At 49.0% G+C, this 19,289-nt stretch overlaps 5 protein-coding genes across 5 annotated transcripts; 2 read left to right on the top strand and 3 right to left on the bottom strand.

Moving 5' to 3' along the window:
* Nucleotides 1–718: 718 nt before the first annotated feature.
* On the bottom strand, nucleotides 719–1,669 carry BKA55DRAFT_514687 (uncharacterized protein; the record flags this gene model as incomplete). The annotated part of the gene is made up of 4 exons (XM_046187985.1): nucleotides 719–1,288; nucleotides 1,343–1,367; nucleotides 1,484–1,563; nucleotides 1,649–1,669. The coding sequence occupies 4 exons, from the start codon at nucleotides 1,667–1,669 to the stop codon at nucleotides 719–721; spliced, it is 696 nt and encodes a 231-aa protein (XP_046048144.1).
* Nucleotides 1,670–3,467: 1,798 nt separating this feature from the next.
* BKA55DRAFT_514129 (chaperonin 10-like protein) lies at nucleotides 3,468–4,511 on the top strand (the record flags this gene model as incomplete). The annotated part of the gene is made up of 1 exon (XM_046187950.1): nucleotides 3,468–4,511. One exon carries the CDS (start codon nucleotides 3,468–3,470, stop codon nucleotides 4,509–4,511), a length of 1,044 nt encoding a protein of 347 aa, XP_046048145.1.
* Nucleotides 4,512–13,670: 9,159 nt separating this feature from the next.
* Nucleotides 13,671–14,416, bottom strand: BKA55DRAFT_572269 (uncharacterized protein). Its single transcript, XM_046193134.1, has one exon. It carries the CDS (start codon nucleotides 14,367–14,369, stop codon nucleotides 14,016–14,018), a length of 354 nt encoding a protein of 117 aa, XP_046048146.1. The 5' UTR covers nucleotides 14,370–14,416; the 3' UTR covers nucleotides 13,671–14,015.
* Nucleotides 14,417–14,453: 37 nt separating this feature from the next.
* On the bottom strand, nucleotides 14,454–14,891 carry BKA55DRAFT_702911 (uncharacterized protein; the record flags this gene model as incomplete). The annotated part of the gene is made up of 1 exon (XM_046200618.1): nucleotides 14,454–14,891. A coding segment is annotated over exon 1 (199 nt), but the record flags the coding sequence as incomplete, so codon positions are not given.
* A 2,199-nt stretch (nucleotides 14,892–17,090) lies between these two features.
* On the top strand, nucleotides 17,091–18,427 carry BKA55DRAFT_595162 (uncharacterized protein; the record flags this gene model as incomplete). The annotated part of the gene is made up of 4 exons (XM_046195757.1): nucleotides 17,091–17,169; nucleotides 17,221–17,459; nucleotides 17,791–18,225; nucleotides 18,275–18,427. The coding sequence occupies 4 exons, from the start codon at nucleotides 17,091–17,093 to the stop codon at nucleotides 18,425–18,427; spliced, it is 906 nt and encodes a 301-aa protein (XP_046048148.1).
* Between the last annotated feature and the right edge of the window lie 862 nt (nucleotides 18,428–19,289).

Here is a 19,289-nt window from a genome sequence, read left to right on the forward strand (position 1 = left end):
TTGTTCAGGACGTTGCTCCCCCGGCTTAGGAGTCTTCCAATGGTCTTAAACCGCGATTTCCTTATGGATTCCTGTATAAATTAGGACCCTAAGCCAGATATATACTTCTGCGGCGCATGTAGGCTCCCAGCTTTACAGCCGTGACCGGTCTTTCAATTGATGGTTCCGGCTATCAATAACGCCCCTTCCCAGCAAGCAATTAACCCAGCTATTAGTATATTGAACCCAGCTGTTGACTAGGGAAAGAGGCACAAAGTGTTGTAAGAGGTGTAGCGGCTCTTGGGGCAGCTGGTTGACCCTAAGATCGCGTCTTTCCATATTGAATGGTTGGAAATTGAACCCTCAGTCTTCTGCGGGAAGAAAGTCGGGTCGCCGGGTGCTATCATACTCATGCTCCCGGCTGCTGTTATCCTCCCTGATGAAGCTTTGGTCGTCATATGCATTGAGGGCCTCCGCAGGTATTGATTGAGAGCTCATTGATAAATTCAGAATGATTTGTATGATGCTTTTGGTGGGAATGATTGATGATGTATCGTTAGGTTCCCCGCATGTACCTATCATGTGACAGGGGTGATGTGGGACGGAATACCTTCTGGAGCCTTAACACAATCGAGGGGATACACTTCTTGCAGCAAGAAAGAAGTCTTTCATTAGACCATTAGAGGTATTCCTAGTTTAATAATAATAGAAATATATAAGACTCTCTCTTATTAGGGGCCTATACAAATGGCAGCATCCATGGATACGCTTGGATGATGCTGCGTAGCTTAGTGTCATAACTTAGCAACCCGTCGGGATCGAGATCATTGTAATTCCACAACGTCTCTATCAGCTCCCGAACCATATTTATGTGGTTTGTTTTGGACCCCTCCTGCGTTCGATGAATGATACTTAGTATGATCTGTCGTTGTTCATCTATCCGCGTTTCACCAGCAATGATGAATAACGGCCAAGGCAGATCGCATGTCTTCATTTGGACAAGGATCGTCACCCCTTGTGTCACTAGATTTTGGTGAGTTGCCTCTGTTCCGCAATAACCCCTAACAGAACGGTTGATCCATAGTACTGTTGTGAGACAATGTAGCATCGTGACAGCGTGCATCCAAGACGTGGTTCCCGGTACTATGTCTGACTCTAGTGGTTCTAGGATCCTCATCCGAAGTTGGCCCTCCAGTTCTAGAAAATATGTTTGCCACGACGGAGGCAATCCTCCTTCTCCCATGAGTGTGTCGAATATCTTTGAGATAGTGTCCAGGATGTTTGGGTCACAGCCTGTCACATCTGCTTCCTGCAAGAAAACGTACTCAGTGAATGAGCTCGATAGGGCTTTGAGTCCACTTACAATCCCCTTGCCAAGTCCGGAGCGCCTCCGAAATATAGTAGAGATCCTTCTACGGCAGAATGGTTTAGAGCCCTTTCTTGTCCAGTACAATTGGCTGAATAGGAACATTGTCTCATGATAGATAATCCAGTCAAATATTACCTCATAACTTTGCGATAAAGCACTTCGTTCTGCCGAAGACTGGAGAACGTGCTTGGCGCCGCAGAGGTATACTGTCCAATCTATGGGAGATGACATATGAAGTGTCTATACCTCAATTAGTAACGGTTCGACCCCAGCGTCTCAGGACAGAGGAGGCTCACTCACTTCATATAGGTAGAGAAGCATACTTGCAGCTAAGTTACTTATCACTACCGAGTCTGGGTTGTTTGGGCTCAATGATACCCTAGTCATAGCGATTGCTTTGCTTTTAAATGATATTGCCCTTGCCTCGCCCGAAACATGCAAGGCCGAAATCGCCAGGAGGCCATTCAGCACTGCGACGGAAGATGGCGACGAATCAGTGAGACCAATTTGCAGAAGTAAATGTGCCAAAGACCCCAGTGGGTTTAGCAAGAAGCATCCTGCATTTTGCATATCTAAACCTTTAGCATGGCTTGCACATTGGAGTACTTCAGATAACATACAATAATGAAGCAGACTGGTATCATCCTTGTCTACTAATGATAGAGAGATGGTTTTTGGTGTCTGGTATTGAAGTACTCTTTGTTGCATCATTTCTGCGCGAGAGTGATCAAAATGGTTAATGTGATGCAGCGAATAGGATCCTGTATTAAGGAGGGGATGCGGTGCTGACATATGCACACTACCTGAGGAGACGGCATCGTTCCAAGCAGCGACATGCCCTTGCTGCATGTTGATAAAGAATCTCGTGTGAGGAACATTAGGTTGTGATGCATTGCAGGAGCCAGGGGTTGAAAGAGCTCTTCTTCCACCGCCATCTCTGGGCCAAGATAGACGAAGGCCGTAACCTTGACATTCTAGTCTCGCCCGTCCACAGTTTGCACATGTTGGAGCTCCGCGATCGCATCGGATCCGCCGATCTAAGTGTCAGTAAGCAGTCGTCCGAGATATGATTGTTCCTTGATTTGTCGGTGAGATAGTATACCTCTGCAGGTCCCGCAAGATCTGCCTGTTTTGGGCTTGCGTAGCTCTTCCATGCTGTAGCTGTAGCTGCTGATGCTGAGGCCAAGCTAGATGCTGGCATTAGGAATGATTATAATACAGTGTCAGGGTAAGGGCACGGAATGGAGCGGCGGAAAGCTTCTACGGGCACCCCGAAGTGGCCATTGTTGGAATGAGCATGTTGAGCTTGATTGAAAGAGAAAATGACTAGCGAGCGCTAACAGCGAAAGCTGTTTAACAAGATGACATCCACATCCCAGCCACAACGGATCGGAATAGTCATTGATCCGTTGAACCATCTCAGCCTATTCCCAGATCACTGCCTGAGGCACCCAAACATGCATGTAATTAGCAGAATCTAGTAGTTACATAAGGGACACCCTTATCCCCCGGTAGCTACATAGGATCGGATTAGTTCAATAATAGCTCTTGCCCCCCGCCTTCTTGACTGTCACGCCCCCTACTAAGCAGAAATTACTAATCCAAACTAGAGTTGCGCTTCCTTATTAGCCTAGCCTCGCGAATAGTTGCTACCTTCTTGTAACCCACCTATCATATCGTATGCCGGGCCCGAAAAGTGGCCCGCAGCCCCCCCTCCGCTCCTTAGTCTGCAAACAAGCTGATGGCTGCGCTCCAAGGTCATCCTCGCGGATTCTTGCCAACAAAACGACGTGAGCCAACCATATTAATTCTAAGCCATACATACTGGGATCATTAGTTGAGGCCAAACCTGGTTGAATGACTTAATCTCGGACGGAAGAGAGCATATTTGCGTGACAAAATGTACTTTCGTATCCCTCAAGTCTGGTTTTGTTGAGACACAGAGGCCCAAGAGCATAATACATGGATGTTACGTTCGTATTCGTACTGCTCTATTTGGATATATATACTCTGCACTTGGCCCATTACTTAACTATAGGCTTTCACTGGCTAATAAACCAAAACATCATCGTTCTTTGAGAACCACCAGTCCTTCTACTCTTTTAACCAATCGCGCATCATGGTCCACTCCCTCGGTCCCAATATGGCTGCCGTTCTTCCTGCCAGGCAAGGGCTACTCACCGTCCAAGAACGCCCCGTCCCCACACCTGGTCAGGGTGACTTGTTGGTGCGCAATGAAGCAGTTGCTGCAAATCCCGCAGATTGGAAAATACAAAGTCTTGGTATCAACATCGACAAGTTCCCCGCCATACTTGGTAGCGATCTTTCCGGGACCGTTGTATCTGTGGGACCCGGCGTAACACGCTTCCAAGCTGGCGACCGTGTAATGGGATTTGCACTAGGGATGGTTACTGGAAACAACGACGCGTCAGCTTTACAAACGTATACCCTTCTCAATGAGACGGCGACTTCGCATCTGCCCAAGAACCTGACATTTGAACAAGGGGCCGCACTTCCGGTCGGTATGACTACCGCGTCGATAGCGCTGTTTGCAGATCTCGAGCTGCCAATGCGTGAAAGACATGTTGACGAAGCGGGCGCTATTCTTGTCTGGAGCGGAGCTTCGGCGGTTGGTGTTGCTGCAGTCCAGATAGCACATGCGCTGGGATGGCCTGTTTATGCGACAGCAAGTCCAAAGCACCATGAGTGGTTGAAGAGACTGGGTGCAACGGGTGTATGGGACTATCGTGACCCACAGGTCGCACAGCACATAGGTCAAGCTGCCCAAACTGCAGGACTCAAGATTCGCGGCACGATTGATGCCAGATCCGAGGACTCGTCTTTTGATCAGGTCGCGGCGACGCTCGTCGCAGCTAACTCTATACCTGGGGCCAAGATCAGCACGGTACTGCCATGGCCAGCAGATAAGCCAACACCAGAAGGAGTTGAAGCTTGCGCCATAAACTGTTTTCGCTTTATGAAGGACCGCCAGGATATCGGGCGTTGGCTTTTCAGCTACTGGTTACAGAAAGCACTCGAGGATGGAAGTATCGAGCCTGCGCCAAAGCCTTGTATTATTGAAGGAGGTTTAAGGGAAGCGCAGAAGATGCTGGACACTCTTAAAGCTGGGGCAAGTGGTGAAAAGTTTATAGTGAAGATTTAGGCTTGAGACATGTTATTCGGAGTATCGTGGATAGCTATGATTCTCTTGAATGGCACCACAAACAATGTTAACTTGAGATCAAAGTTTCACTCCAAAACAACGCAACCAAACAGTGTCTGACCAGAGTAGCGGTGAGAAAAAGACCGTTATGACGCGTTGGAAACGTGCAGAGGAGAGCGTAGGATGTACACATCAGTATCTGAGCGGCGAGGATGTTCTATGTGACTGGCTTACATTCTCCTTCCGCGGGAATTGAGCAAGTGGGTAACAGTCATCTTGGTGATAGTTTCTCTGCTATTGTTGTTTAGGTATTCAATTCCATGCAATTATTAAGACAACCGACATTCTCTCATGAAAATTTCTTTTCTTTTGACAAAGTACTGTGTAAATGAAATTGGGCATTTTGTATGGGGAAATATTTTTTTTGCTTACCGGTAGGTGGGTACTGCATGGTATAAGGTGGGTGGTTAGTAAGGATGAGTAGGTATACTTTTACAACCTGGCTTCAATAGTGTGTGTCGAGTCGTCCTGTGGCTATTGCGAATCGTATAGTTGCGTGGACTGCTTGCATATTTGGCATCCATTTCGCGTCATTTGTTGGCGACTTCCCTCCTAGATAGAATGAAAGATTTCCTCTCAGTGTCTCGGTGCACTGTAGCATTTCAGCTCTGTGCGCTGTCCATATTCTGCATCGGAAGAGAAAATGCTCGACCGTCTCTGTCCCTGTCCACATGCGCATTGCTGCGATACTGCTACTCTAATCCAAAAAAGGTATCCCTTCAATCTGGCCATGCCTGTCCTAAGCTGCGCTAGCACACTGGCTTCTCTCCGTGATAAGCCATCGTAGAGTAGTCGAATATGCTTGCCTGGGAGTGCTGCATCAACTCTCGTCGAAAACTTCCCGACATTGTCTGGTAGCTGTTTCCTAGTACACTGACCTGATCGGGCTATGTTCAGGGTCGTCGATCGCATTCTGGGAAACTTCTGGGCCCGGACGACACCGTCTCGGCTTGCAGCTCGCGCTTCTTTCTTAGCCATCTCCAGGAGCCTGTGTTCAGGACTGGTGGACATCCATATGACAGCCACCACGCTTCCTTTGGCCCTTAATGCATTAATGGAATCGTATATGCACCCAACATACTCTTGAACGGACTGCTGGCGAGGGTTTCGGACCATGAGCACGACAGCTTTATTACTCACCAATAGTGCCATACTTCGGTTCTCGAGGTCGGGCAGGTGTCTCAATGCGTATGCCATCGCTGCCACTTCCCCAGTGAACGGGTTTTGCTCCGTTCTCATGCCGAGTGTGAAGGAGAAGCACTCAAGCTTCGGCCCTCCTCGAACCGATGCAGGAGTCTCGATGACCCCGCCGACTCCGACCACCCCGTTCCGCGCCGAACTGCTCATTGCGGTGCGTACCGCCCATCCTAGATCTGCTTGCATTGTCCCTAAACTATCCTCTTCATCCACTATAGTCTGCACCCGTTCTGCCCAAGGTGCCAACGTGAAAGGATTGATTGTTTCTAGTTCCTCCATCGGAATCTCATTGAGGGTCACTGCCACCTCGTAGAATGGCGAGCTATTGTACCTTCTGAATTTCCGGATGCGAGATGTAGCGTTTGGAAGTGGGTTGGTTGCTGACAGGGTGTGAAGATCAGTCCACATCTTGATTGCCCGTCTCCAGAACCGTTCATATGCGCTGGCGATGTGCACCTCTGCTTCTGCTACGCTTGTTGCCACCGTGAGGAATGTCCCCACGATTGAATTTGCTCCAATCCTCTAAATCCGATTGATAGGGCTGGCCCTTCTATTCTTGCACGCATGCATTCAGACGTTTAGAGGCATAATCCACGACCGGGGCCACCGTGGCTGTAAATAGCTGTCTTGCTGTCTTTGGGGTAAGACCCCTGAGCCTTTGTAGGTCCATCACAGCTTTCAAGCCCTTGGACGCTGCCCGCGCAATGTGCCTTTGCGTTTGAGGCCAGCTGCCAGCACCCATGATCACCCTGAGAACCTTGATCTTGGTCTTGGGCCGAACAAGCTGTCCCCTGATTGCAAAAGGCGCTGCGTCGGACTTGTATGCTTTCAGTGTGAAATGCATAATTGCCGTCTTTTCTGCCACAAAAGTCGCGCCACTTCTTGCTTCCCAGTCTAGAGCTTTCTTGATGATCTCTTTGATCCCATCACGATTGCTTTCTGCTGTTGGACCTGTTACCCAGGCTGTAAAGTCATCCACGAATGCTACCGCTCCCTCGTAACAATCGATTCGTTGCTGTACGAGGCCTGCATTAAAGAAAAGAAACAGAATCGGAGACAGACGGGAGCCTTGTGGCAACCCAGCTCGTGCTAGTCTTCGTATCTCGGATGTCTGTCCGTTAACCTGAATAGTCGCTGTGCGATCCGAGCAAAAGTGTTGAATGTTGGAGGGTTCACCCTCAACTTCAGGATTAAGGTTCAGGATTAAAGTTTGAAGTCCTAAACTTAGATCGTAGGACTTTCATCTAGGACTTTCTAGGACTCAAGTCCTAGAAGGAACCAGTCGAAGATATAAGGTCTCAATAGTCCTTCGATTGCGACAGAATCAAGAAATATACACGATTCACCTTAATATCTGACAAAAAGGCTTCGATCCAGCGAAGCAAGTCCTCTGGTATGCCTCTTGCTCTAAGTCTTTATGAGTCTCTCCTTCCACACTCCGTTGTAGGCTCCTTTGACGTCGAAACTCACCAGACTAAGGATCCGTCGGCCTCGCCAGGTAGCGTAGATTTGCTCCTCTAGCAACATCAAGGCTTGCTCCACGTCTTCGTTCCTCTCGGGATCCGCTCCGCCTCCACATCCTTATTCACCCACAACATGCTTCGGATCGGCCATCTACCCCCCCAAACTGTAGGGACCATGTTGACCCATTTAGGGTGTCCCATAGGTATCGTCAGTAACTTGCTGTCCTTTTGGTGTGCCTGGGGCTCTTGGATCGCTATCGCTGTGTATTCTTGAAGTTTCCTATCATTCATGAGGCTCTCGTGTACCGTATCCTGCTTTCTCACATTCAGTTGAATCACCTGGAGCGACCTACTCATACAGCCTGGGGTGAAGTTTCAGGCAATTTTTACTGAATGACTCATGCGGCCGCTGCAGAGAGCGCAGTTGCGTATCTGTGTCTGGCACTCACTGTGATGGTGGCCCTCGACGGCGCACCTGGCACATACTCGATTCTTGCTGCACGATAATGCCTTGTGACCGAGCTCTTGGCAGTTATAACATTGTTTCGGTCCAGTGATCTGTTCGAAAAGGCTTCTATATGCTGATTCACCTGCGATGAGAAAGTAGTGTTCCTGCAGAAGTCTCCTGGCATCGCTGCTCTTAGTGAGGTACACCACCATGGATCCATATGCCTTAGAGTTGACCTTTCGGCTCAGTCAGGCCACCTTAGCAATCTAGACTTCATTCTCCTGGTTCAAGAGGACGTTAAACTCCTGGTCGAAAACGGCCGTACGGTTCATGCTATCAACTTTGGTAGGGTATAATTGGTCTCGAAGAACTCTCACACCTGGAGCTTTCCAGATATCGAGGATGGTCTTGATCTTTTGCATTTCTTCTTCGTTCCTACCTATGATCCTAAGGCGGTTGGCATTCCTTCCATCTCTGGTCACTGCGACGCATCGCCAGTGAGGTTAGTCACTTGACTTTCGCATTTCCTGCTCAACGATCTTGCGGATCATCGTTTGTGTAGCGTTTCCAATGTGGACTTCAGACACTTTGGACGTATCTACCGTGTAGAACACCGATTCTGGAGCTGCTGGTCGGACCGCAGATGAAGATTGGGTGGGCATGCTGGCAGATGTCATCCTGGCTGCGTCTGCATACGTCCGAACCAATGATCGTGATGTCTCGGTCTCGTTCAGTATATCTAGCTGCAGTCGAGTCTGCTCCAGCTCATACATGGGCACTTTCGTTCGTTCGTTCATTCGTTCGTTCCGTTTAAAACGTTTATGCATGTTAAATCGTTTAACCGTTTAAGGGCATCCTAAAACCATTTGAACAGTTAAACGATTTTTCAGCCCCGGCGCTCGAAAAATCTTTCAAAATGTCAAGCTCTGGAGACCTTCGCTTAGGTCAAGGGCAAGGATCGCGACCATTGTGAATAGCTTCACGGTCAGCGTGAACGCTACACCATACCTAGCGTCAGGTAACAGCCTGCTGCCTATGAGATAGGCAAACTGAACACAGGTATAAGCAGGCTTTCTATCCATACTCCATACTCCATACGGCGCCTTATGGAATATGGAACATGGAATGCAACCCATATGGAACTTAATCCATACATATGGAAACTAAGAAATGACGTCATTTACATTATCAACTAAACCGAATCTGGGTTGGAGCTCTGCCAGCCAGCCGAATCATCTAACCCCTCTACGTTGTTGTCCTCAATAGCTTCCGCCTCAAGTAAATCTACCGGATAACCTTGTGTTATCCCGCTTTTGATCCAACTCTTCATGCATTCGCCTCTTTCAATTGTACGACTACCCAATTGGCACCGGTCCCACGAAATTGTGCGTCGTGCCCCGGAGAAGACGCGCTCCGGCTCGGCAGACATGGCTGGTATCGAGAGGATATCAACAGCCATTCGAGAGAGACGAGGGTATGTCTGCTGTTGTTCTTCTCTGAGCCACCAAGATAGTGGAGAGCAGTCAATGATAATGGGCGGTTGCGTCGTGAAAGCATCGTACTCGTCCAGCTCACACATAGATGGGCTGACAACGTCAAGTTCCCGAGCGAGTAGGTCATACTCATCAAGGCGCCGTATTTCGTCTCTCAGCTGTGGTGTCGTAGTGGGGAGCGGGAGCTCGTGGTAGTAGTCTTTCCAATGCTTTCGCACGCCGTCAAGAACTGGTTTATGCCAGGACTTTGGCCAGTTCTTCTTTATATGGGCTAAACGTCGTGACGGATGAAGTGTTATTGCCGCACCGTACGCAGGGCTCTCATCTGTAAGCTGATAATACTTATCGAATACAGCCCAAGAAGCTGCAACGCAGCTCCGTAGTGTGACGTTGCCAGAGTGTTTCTGGAAAGCTTGTGTATAATGTTTGTGAAGAACATCCATTGTAAAAAGTGAACGGTCTAGAGTGGCGTAACGACCTTCTGTAAGCTGAGTGATCTTCCAGAACGGTTGAAGGAATGCGCGCGTCTCCCCTAGAGCACTCCACTCATCAGGCGTGAGGTAGTCATCTCGCAAATCCTGGTAATACTTCTTCTGGTACCACTCAACATAGCTCTGAAGATTGAGAGTGGTGTCTAGCAGGAGAAACCATGAGTTCCACCGTGTATCGTTGTCGAGCCCCAGCGATCTTCCAGCGCGCTTCTTGAATTCATTCCATCGATAGTCGTTTTCGTGCATGTGAATCGATATGTTGTGCACCTTTCCAAGAGGCCCAAGCCGCCGCCATCCTTGCGCCCTTTGTGGTTTGATCCTTTCAGAAAAATCAGTGCCAAAAGCCGATTCATCGGTGTCTTCGATATGCTCCAAAGCCGCTCGAGCAGCCACTTTTGAGTCTATGAAAAGGAAAGCCTGAACTGCCAGGTTCACTATATGGCCGTGGCACCGGATTCTACGGGTCTTGGCTTCCCAGTCGACGCCCTTCTCCTGGAGATAATTGGCGAGTAAGCGGCATAATTTGTCGTTTGATCCATGGTTATCACCAGTGTAGAATCCCACCTTATTCCAGATATTATAATCCTCGAGCACGTGCTAAAGTAGCTTCCATTGTTCGGCACCACCGTGACTACCCGGCCCGTCAAGACCTGGCAACTCCGACAAAGCTAATAGTGCCTGCAGCGCTTCCTTTGTATCCGGATCTACAAATTTGACGCATATCCCAAGGAAAGCTTTGTGATTTGGAGCAGACCACACGTCAGCAGAGAGATGAAGTTTCCATGGTGTAGACTGCAATTTTCATCTCAACATATCTTTGTGTACACAAAAGGAATTGGAGACAAGCTTCTGTATGGAGCCGTGAGAAAGGCTGATGAGGTCATCTGCCGCAGGATTGACTGCAGAAATGAGCGCATGGAGCTCTGGCCAAGAACTGCAGTTGTAAGAGAGACTACGGACAGTCACGAGCTGAATAAGTGCCTCCAACGCTGCTTTGTGATTGATGGCATGTCTCAGAGTTTCTTCTCGTTTTGCCAGTTGCTTTGCAGCATGCACCTCGCCGGCTTTGGCGAAAGCATCCTGAATAAGACGGTCACGCCGTTTTTTAATCGGATGTTCATGGGCTTCCAGCTCAATGCCATGTATCTTGAGCAGATGATTCCGAAAGGTCGTTGAAACGGTCGTAGAGTAAGTCGGACTTACACAATGCATGCAGTAGTAAATCTTCTCATTTTTGCGACCGCAACGAGATGGCTTCGAATTGAGGGGCTCACGGGCGTGTGCCCAAGTATTTGCAGTCGTTTTGCGCTTTCGAGCCATGCGCTCTTGGACATCGCCACTTGAGAATTGATGGTTCGTGCTAAAGATTGAGGAAGAGCACAATTCGCTTGTGGACACTGGAAACCCCGCAGGGTTAGTAGAAGTGGACGTCATTAGCGAGGACATACACAGCGTCCCTATACAGTGATGTTAGAATTAAAGAAAGAGTGGAGAGTTGGAAAATCGCCCCTGAACGAGATTACTACAGGGATCAAATTTTTTCCGCGGTATTGCCATACTTATGGAATACGACATCCCCGTATGGAATATGGATTAACGTGTATGGATTATTCCATATGGATTAATTAATCCATACGCGTATGGATAGAAAGCCTGGGTATAAGGGACCGACTCTCGTCGCTCTTTAGATAGAAGAGATGGTGCTCAATCTACACTGATCTTTTGTTCAATGTCTGCATTCGTGTATCGGTGCTAGGCCGACAAAAAAACCCGTTGATATTGGGTCTCAATCCATGATACCAAGTTCAAAATCTCGCCTTTTACCTATCAATATGTCATCTGACACATCGTCTATTATTGATGCTACAGAAAACCCCCCAGATGTCAATGGATTGCCGTCAAACTTCCTCTCAATTATGGACATCACGAAGGACCCTTCAAATACACGCGGACGCAAGACTGGAGGTAAAACCATCTACACCTGCACTGCGTGAGGAGATAAACGATACGACCATAAGGCAAATGCTGCCAATCACGTCAGAAACAACCACCCCGTCGCATCCAGATCCACCAGGTCTGTATCGGGCACCCAGCGCTCAATCTCCGCACATTTTCGCCCTGTAGCAAGCGAGGACGCATTTCGAAATGCCTTCCACCCGCCAGCATATCAGGAAGCATTGATCAGCATACTCACGCGTCGGAGAGTGCCCTTTTCGGTTATTGAATGGGACGAGTTTAAACAACTCGCTCTCGCTTGTAACCCATACATCAAAGACTCCCTCATTACCTCACGGCGTACGATGGTCCGATATATTGCAGCAAACTATGATTTTTACAGCAGCGAGATCAAGGACAGTCTCACCACCGCGTCAAGTCCGATTCATATCTCAACAGACCTCTGGACATCACCGCAGAGACATTCTCTACTTGCTGTGTGTGCACAATGGGTAGGCAAAGACTGCAAGCTTCGTAAGGCACTACTATCTCTACCAGAATGTGCAGAGAGTCATTCTGGAGAAGCTCAAGCGCAGGCTGTTATCGATACTTTAGAGAAGTACGAGATACAGTCAAAACTTGGTTGGCACACGGGTGACAACGCGACTTCAAACGACACATGTCTTGAATCTATACAACGCAAGCTAATGAGTAGACATAATGTTAGTTAACTACGCAGTTTAGGCTATAGGCTGACATTGAGTAGATTAAATTCAACGCAAAAGGACGTCGTATACACTGTATCGCGCATCATTAATCTATCCCTTCAAGCCTTCCTTCTCACATCTTCTAAAGAGGCTCTAGTCGCAGCACTCGAGTCAGCATCCGGTGTCACTGGAGAGGAGCTTCTCTCCCAGTTTTCCGAGGTCCTAGCCTCTCATCGAAAGATGGCTGCCGCCGAACGAAATATAGCGAAGAGAAAGAACGGAGAGCCGGCCAGAAAGCACAAGCGCAAGGGCAGCACGGCTAGCAATGCGTCCGTGATATCGGCTGACGACTTTAGCGGCGTTGAGAATGTCCCTGCATTACGCAAGCTTCATGGCTTAGCTGTGTGGCTAAGTTCATAAAGCCTCCACCAGAATGTGTGGGATAAGGCAGTGGGACTGCGTTTAGGGATGGATAATCGTACCCGCTGGTCGTCCTGGTATCAGGTCATTGATCATGCGATTAGAAAGAAGGACAAAATCCAGACCTTCATATCTGATCACGAAGAGGCCATCGGAGACAATCGGCTATTAGTTGGAGATTGGGAGTTGCTAGGCAAAGCACATACGTTTCTTCTGCCATCCGCTTCAGCAACATTGTATGCAGAGGGAGATGAGTCGTCTATCTCACAATCGTTGACGCTGATGGATATGTTGTTACACCATTACGAAGAACAACAGGTACTATTCAATCTATCCACTTCAAGTCGATTACTAACATTGTATCAGAAGATATATCAGTCGGATGAACACTCCGGCGACCGGATGGTTCGAGCCATCGATATGGGATGGGTTATCCTCTCTAAATACTACCGCCTAGCTGACGAGGTTCCCGTATACGCCGCCGCTCTCCTCCTTGATCCCCCGTAAACGCATCGCGTATATCAAGCAGAACTGGCCAAAGGAATGGCATGAAGATACTATTGCCTCGGCCACAGCATTCTGGCAAAAGGAATTTAATTACGAGCAACCCAGCGACCATCCCTCCACCCCGACGTCGATGCCACCACCGCTGGCAAAGAAGCCAAATCAACTCGCGATACCATCAAAGAAGCTGGAGGTTAGGACTATTAACGCGAGTGTTAGGGATGATTTCACTAGCTTCATCAACGATGATGCAATAGATATCCCTCTGGATTATACGCCTCTGGAGTGGTGGTGTTAACCACAGCAGAGAAAGCAGTATCCGAAACATAGCCGCATGGCTATTTGCATTCTTTCTATCCCAGCAGAGTCATCGGGGCCGGAGAGGACGTTTTCTGGGGCAAGAAGAACATGTTCATGGGGTAAATTACGAATCACATACAAAACTATCGAGATGATTGAATGTACGGGCAATTGGTTGCGTCAAGGATTCATACAGCCTCTGCATGAGAACGGGTTGGGTTTAATCGGAATCCCACGGCCGGAGGGTAACTCTCAGGACGTTGACGATGATAGTGGGCATTATTTCGACTGGTATTAGAGCAGGCGCGGTGGATATTTCTCACCGTCATAAATCATTCATTCGTTCGTTTAACCGTTTGCAATATTTTTGAACCGTTCAAACGTTTGAGGAAATATTCGACCATTTAAACGGTTTGCCCATGTATGCTACTGCCCACCGCAAACCTGGGTAAGCTGGTCTCGGACTTGCGATAATTCTTGTGCCATCTAGGCCGTGGCCCTGGTGACTTCCTCGGCCATGCGATCTCTGAGATTGGTGAACTCGAGCTGAAACTCAACTTTCATCGCTTCGATTTTCTTGTTGAAGTCCTGCTCCAGGAGTTGCTCCAAGCTCTGGACTGCCTCGACCATGCCCCCGGATGACCTGGGGGCAGTCTGCTTCCGAGCTCGGTTTGGTCCCAGAGCTCCCTCACTGGTCTCACCTTCCTCCTGCCATTCCTTATCGCCATTTTGCTGCTCCATCTCCAATACCTTCGTCGTCCTGACCCTCTTCCGCTGAGGGCGATGATATCCCCAGCCCGAATGTATGTATGTATGTATATTTTTCGTCCGGGGGGCCATTGGCCCCGAAAAGTCTCCTCCTGGAGCACAGGACGTGCTGAGCTAAACTATCTACAATTTGCTGTCGCATCCGAATCTACCTAGAACACCCGCAATGTCCACTTGCATCAACGGAGAGCACCGGGCGCCCTTTCCCCCAAGTGGCACCTGCCCTACTCGTAGCCAGCCCTACGGTAGTTTCAAGCACATCGTCTTGGACGTCAAAGCAGGTGGTCCTGGCAAAGTTGCATGCAACCGCTATTCCATCTAGTTCATCCAGCATATCATCGGCACAATGGCGCATTACTTTCAAGAGGTCATCCCGTCAGCGGGAACTCATCCCTCTCCAGCCTAGAATTCTCTTGCACAGATAGGTCAAGTAGCTTTCCACACCCTAAGGCAGGAAATCCATGACCTCCAAGATTGCCAGTAGCTGCAACCTAGAACCGTGCATCCTTGGGGAAAACCCTCGCAGGAGAAAAACCCAAGGCGGCCAGAACGCTGCTCTGTGGATGAGGTAGTCGCCTCGTACCACGGTCTCTAGATAAGCTCTGTACCATTTCGACCCAGCGGTTTTGTCAAGTGGTCTCAGCCAGTGAGACAAATTGTCGAAGCCCGGTTGTGTTCCAGGCAGCAGCCGGGGCTGCAAAGAAGAAGAGGGTCTCTGGGCAGTATGCGACTGCAGAGATCGGTCAAGCAGCTTCCGAGCTGCAAAAAGGGCAGCGAGCCATGTGGGGCTCGTGCGTTCGAGGTCGGGGCAACAGAGGGCCCAGAAAGTCGAGCAGCTGAGGGCTGCCAGTGTTGTTCGGGCAGCCGAGGCTGCCGAGGTCGGTCGTACGGGGGGAAATCGAGGGCGCAGAGCCCGAAATGTCGTAGGCTCGCGAAGCCGAAATGTCGAGGCAGAAAGAAGTCGCAGATATCACATAGGAAATGGCGCCCGGAGGCGATGTCAAGAGCTCGCGAAGCTCAGTGTCGTTAAAGACACTCGTCACGAAGAAAGGTCAACACTCTGAATCCCTTTCTTCCAGCAGCTGCTAGGGCCCCGTTAGCCCCACTTGCTTTTGCTGCCATTTTAGCCTGCAAAAATTCTGTGCCCTAGCAAAACGCTAACAGCGGGTGCCAAGGAAAAACCTTTACAGGAGAGAGTTGATCCCCAGCCCGAAGCATCCGGTTTGCGTCCCATGACGATGATGACGTCTGAAGCGGGGTTCAGCGTTCGACATAAGTAAAGTAATTGCAAGTAAGTAACCAAGTAAGTAAGTAATAAGTAAGTAAGTAAGCCCGGCAGCCAAGTAAGTAAGTAAAGCCTCCAAGAAGCAAGTAAGTAAGTAAGATCCAAGTAAGTGGGGCAAAACCGCAAGCGCCGTGCGACCGGATGTGAAACGCGGCCCATACGTTGGGGTCATGTATCAGGTTTCACATCCGGTTTGTCGCATCAAGGGCTCCAATCCTAACGACATGAGCTTAAATAGCCATACCTGAACACATGGCTATTCAAATTTCTTTTATTCATAAGATATTTCTCATCAATTAACTGGTGCCATCTCTGATCCCTGTAGAGCCAATTGTCTGACAGGATTCCTTCCCACAGTTGGTCCTTATCGCGCAACAATCTGCTGCAGCAACGCGACAGTGCATTGACGCAGCTGATATCCCCGAACCTGGATACCGTACTTCGCTCTATCTTCGAGATGCCTGACAAAGAATCCATTGCGGGAACTTCCTCTTCCTCCTCCTTCGAGACGACCCAGTCCGTGGCTGGCAATAGTGCCCTTTCGAACCTTCGGCGCACGAGAAGCGTAGTGTCAGATATTAAGGTGGATCGTGTATATTTCTTGATTCTGTCGCAATCGAAGGACTATTGAGACCTTATATCTTCGACTGGTTCCTTCTAGGACTTGAGTCCTAGAAAGTCCTAGATGAAAGTCCTACGATTTAAGTTTAGGACTTCAAACTTTAATCCTGAACCTTAATCCTGAAGTTGAGGGTGAACCCTCCAACATTCAACACGATGCATGGTGTCGCAGGCTGGACATTGTCTCAACGAGCCTCAGGAACAAAAGCCCTTAGTAATCAAGCTGGGTGATTTAAAGTAAAACCTGTGGGATGGAATACCTCACACAGAAGATAGAACCAATCAACTCACTAATTACTGCTGCTCATTATGAATGACCCGACCTTCAATCCATTTTAAGCACATCCAGTGCGACACATGGAAATAGGTCGGAGATAGACGCATACGTGAGAATGAACAGGGGGTACACGACAATTAAGAATAGAAGAGTAGGTGTAAAGCAAATGAAATCAGATTAGAGCAGATGTTCGTATTGGACCATAGTCAGGTATTCAGTGATGGCTAATTATTGCCTACCCTGGGGTAGGTGCTGATGAAATTGCGGGGCTCATTTTATCTGTTACATTGGGCGCAGCCACTAATTCCTGGAATGAACCCCAGTCCGACGTTGCCCCACCGACCACAAAATACGAGGCTCTAAACAAAAATATTCACGACTCCGCGCCATCCCTTGACATTTTATACCGCCTGCACCTTCCCATCTATCGCCCTGAACCACAACAACCTTGCGCAAACCCGCTCTTCTCAACTGTTTACAACCTATGTGGTATCTTGAAGGGGATTCCGTGGCTGATCCTACAACCACGTTCATCGAGGGTTGGATACGCCAAATCGAGGAAGGCAACCCCCCCAGTGGATGGGAGGACGGTAGCTTCGACATCGGAATCATGTCGCGCTCAGGAAGCCCCAAGAAGCCAAGGACGAGGAATACAGCACCAGATCCGGATGCCACGCCGCGTCAAAAAGGTTCGATCTATTGAATGCCGATCTCGGGCTTACCACTGACCGTTCTCTTAGGAGCGGCGAGTCTCTCAGACGCCAGTTTAGGTTATGCATCATCCGAGAGCGGGTCTAACAGATCAATTCCGATTAGTTCTGGATCCTCGAGCCCCAGGAAGCGGGAACTAGAGCTGCGCAATGCAAAGCAATATCCGCTGCAGCGGAAGAGGATTACGGCGGGTATAGCTCAGATCACGCCGCTCATGCAAGACCTTGCACATTTGATCAATGGTCCTACTATTCCCTACAACATGAAGGTAAGTAAAATATATCTTCAATGAAAGGCCCTTTCAATGGCTGACGGTGGAGTGTGCAAGGCTCGAATCACGACGCAAGAGAGCTTCCCTAATCCTCCACTAGAGAGCTGGTTCATGCCGCCCACCACGGACCAAAGCGTTATAGCCAATGACGAGTATATCTACAGACGGCTTCGCATGATTTGTCGCCGGACGGCCGAGTGCGAGGACCGGCTCTCTCATGAGTCGACCTGGAATGATTGCGTTCATTCTCCGCTGCTCGAGGTTGCCCTTTACGAGAGTGGGCAAGATGGCGTCTCATATGAGAACATGTATGTTTCTCCAACAACAGACTGAGACTGGGTTAACAATTGTTCTCACGACCAGCACGCAATGTCGAATTTACCCGGACCTCCGCGACCCCGACCCCTTCATCACGGACGCAAGGATCGACTATGGCATATTTTTTGAGCCGCGAGAAGACTCATCGCTTTACTCAGCCATCAAGACATTCAAAGCCCGCAACGAGAACAACCGAGTGGCCCATGTTCAGCTGACCGACGAGCGAGACACGCCGCTGGCCATCAGCATCGAGACCAAGAATCCGAAGTCGACTGGTGGCGGAGTTGCTGGTCCTGCTCAACTTGGGACCTGGGTGCGAGCTCACTTTCGACACCTGGAGTCTTTGCCTCGTGCTGATCCCAATAACCTTCCTATGCTTCCTATCATCTTTGTAAATGGGGCTGACTGGCGTGTTGATTTTGCTCAGCGCACACCTGATAAGCTGGTTGGATTTCTCACCTTTTTTCACCATATGCGTGCTAACTGTGTCGCAGATTATCTGGGAGAGTATTCAGATTGGTTCCACAGACTCTTCGCACGGATGTTATGCTATCATCGCTGCTCTACAACGACTCGCTGGGTGGTGCCGAGATGAGTACGCACCCTGGTGGGAGAAGGCTCTGGCTGGACTGGAAGGACCTGTCTAGAGAGATGCACCGAGTTAACCTCTGGAAAAACTGTGCAGCTGCGACTAGCGAGATTGAAGGTACCCTTGGTAAGCCGGGCTTCCAGAGACCATCGTGTAAAGGAATGACCCTGTTCTGTCTTGAGAAGACCCATGCCATTGTGGAAAATGTTAATTGGTTTAAAACCTGGAATGGGCCTAGCCTGACTAGAATACTTAAGTAGGTGGTAGTGCGGTTCTGGTTGGTAGGAGAAGTCAAATCGATCCTACAAGAGCAGGTGTTTTACACAGGGGTTAAGGCAGAACAGCGGCATTTGAATCTCGCAAGATTAATATAACCTTTAGATCCGGAAGGACTGAGAGTGAGCTATTTCTATATGTGTCCGGGGATGGGGGCAGGAACTTGAGATTTTAAAAAGATGCCACACATGCACGGGCCAGAAAAATGGTATTTGGACGAAACACCTGCGCAACTGTGTACAGTAGGGACAAGGCATCTGGATCTGGAAGGTTCAACGATGATAGGAGGGGCTTGAGGCCAGGGTTCAAATCCACGACACTCCACGACACATTTGTGAATATGGCGTGGATATGGATGCTGACTAATAATTTCGATGTGGAATGGGTGGAAATGGATCCATTATGGAAATGGATCCATATTGTGGAATTCGTGGAATGGAAACCTACTTCGTCCAACAAATGGTAATTAATGGGTCCCGCCCGCCCTCGGTGACGTCAATGTTTTTGTCATTGGTCCATTAGAATCCGCCGTTGCTTGACGCAAAGGCAACACACCCACCGACGTTCCTGTTTCTTGTTATGCTGGATATTCGTAGCCGAACCGATATACCTATAGACGCGCCTTGCCGTCTCTCTCCGTCAAG

Source organism: Fusarium redolens (genome assembly GCF_020744475.1).
Source record: "Fusarium redolens strain MPI-CAGE-AT-0023 chromosome Unknown BKA55scaffold_10, whole genome shotgun sequence".
NCBI lineage: Eukaryota > Fungi > Ascomycota > Sordariomycetes > Hypocreales > Nectriaceae > Fusarium > Fusarium redolens.

Coding starts and splice junctions, on each gene's coding strand:
- BKA55DRAFT_572269 (XM_046193134.1), bottom strand. CDS start 14,369: ATGGCCCCCCGGACGAAAAATATACATACATACATACATTCGGGCTGG.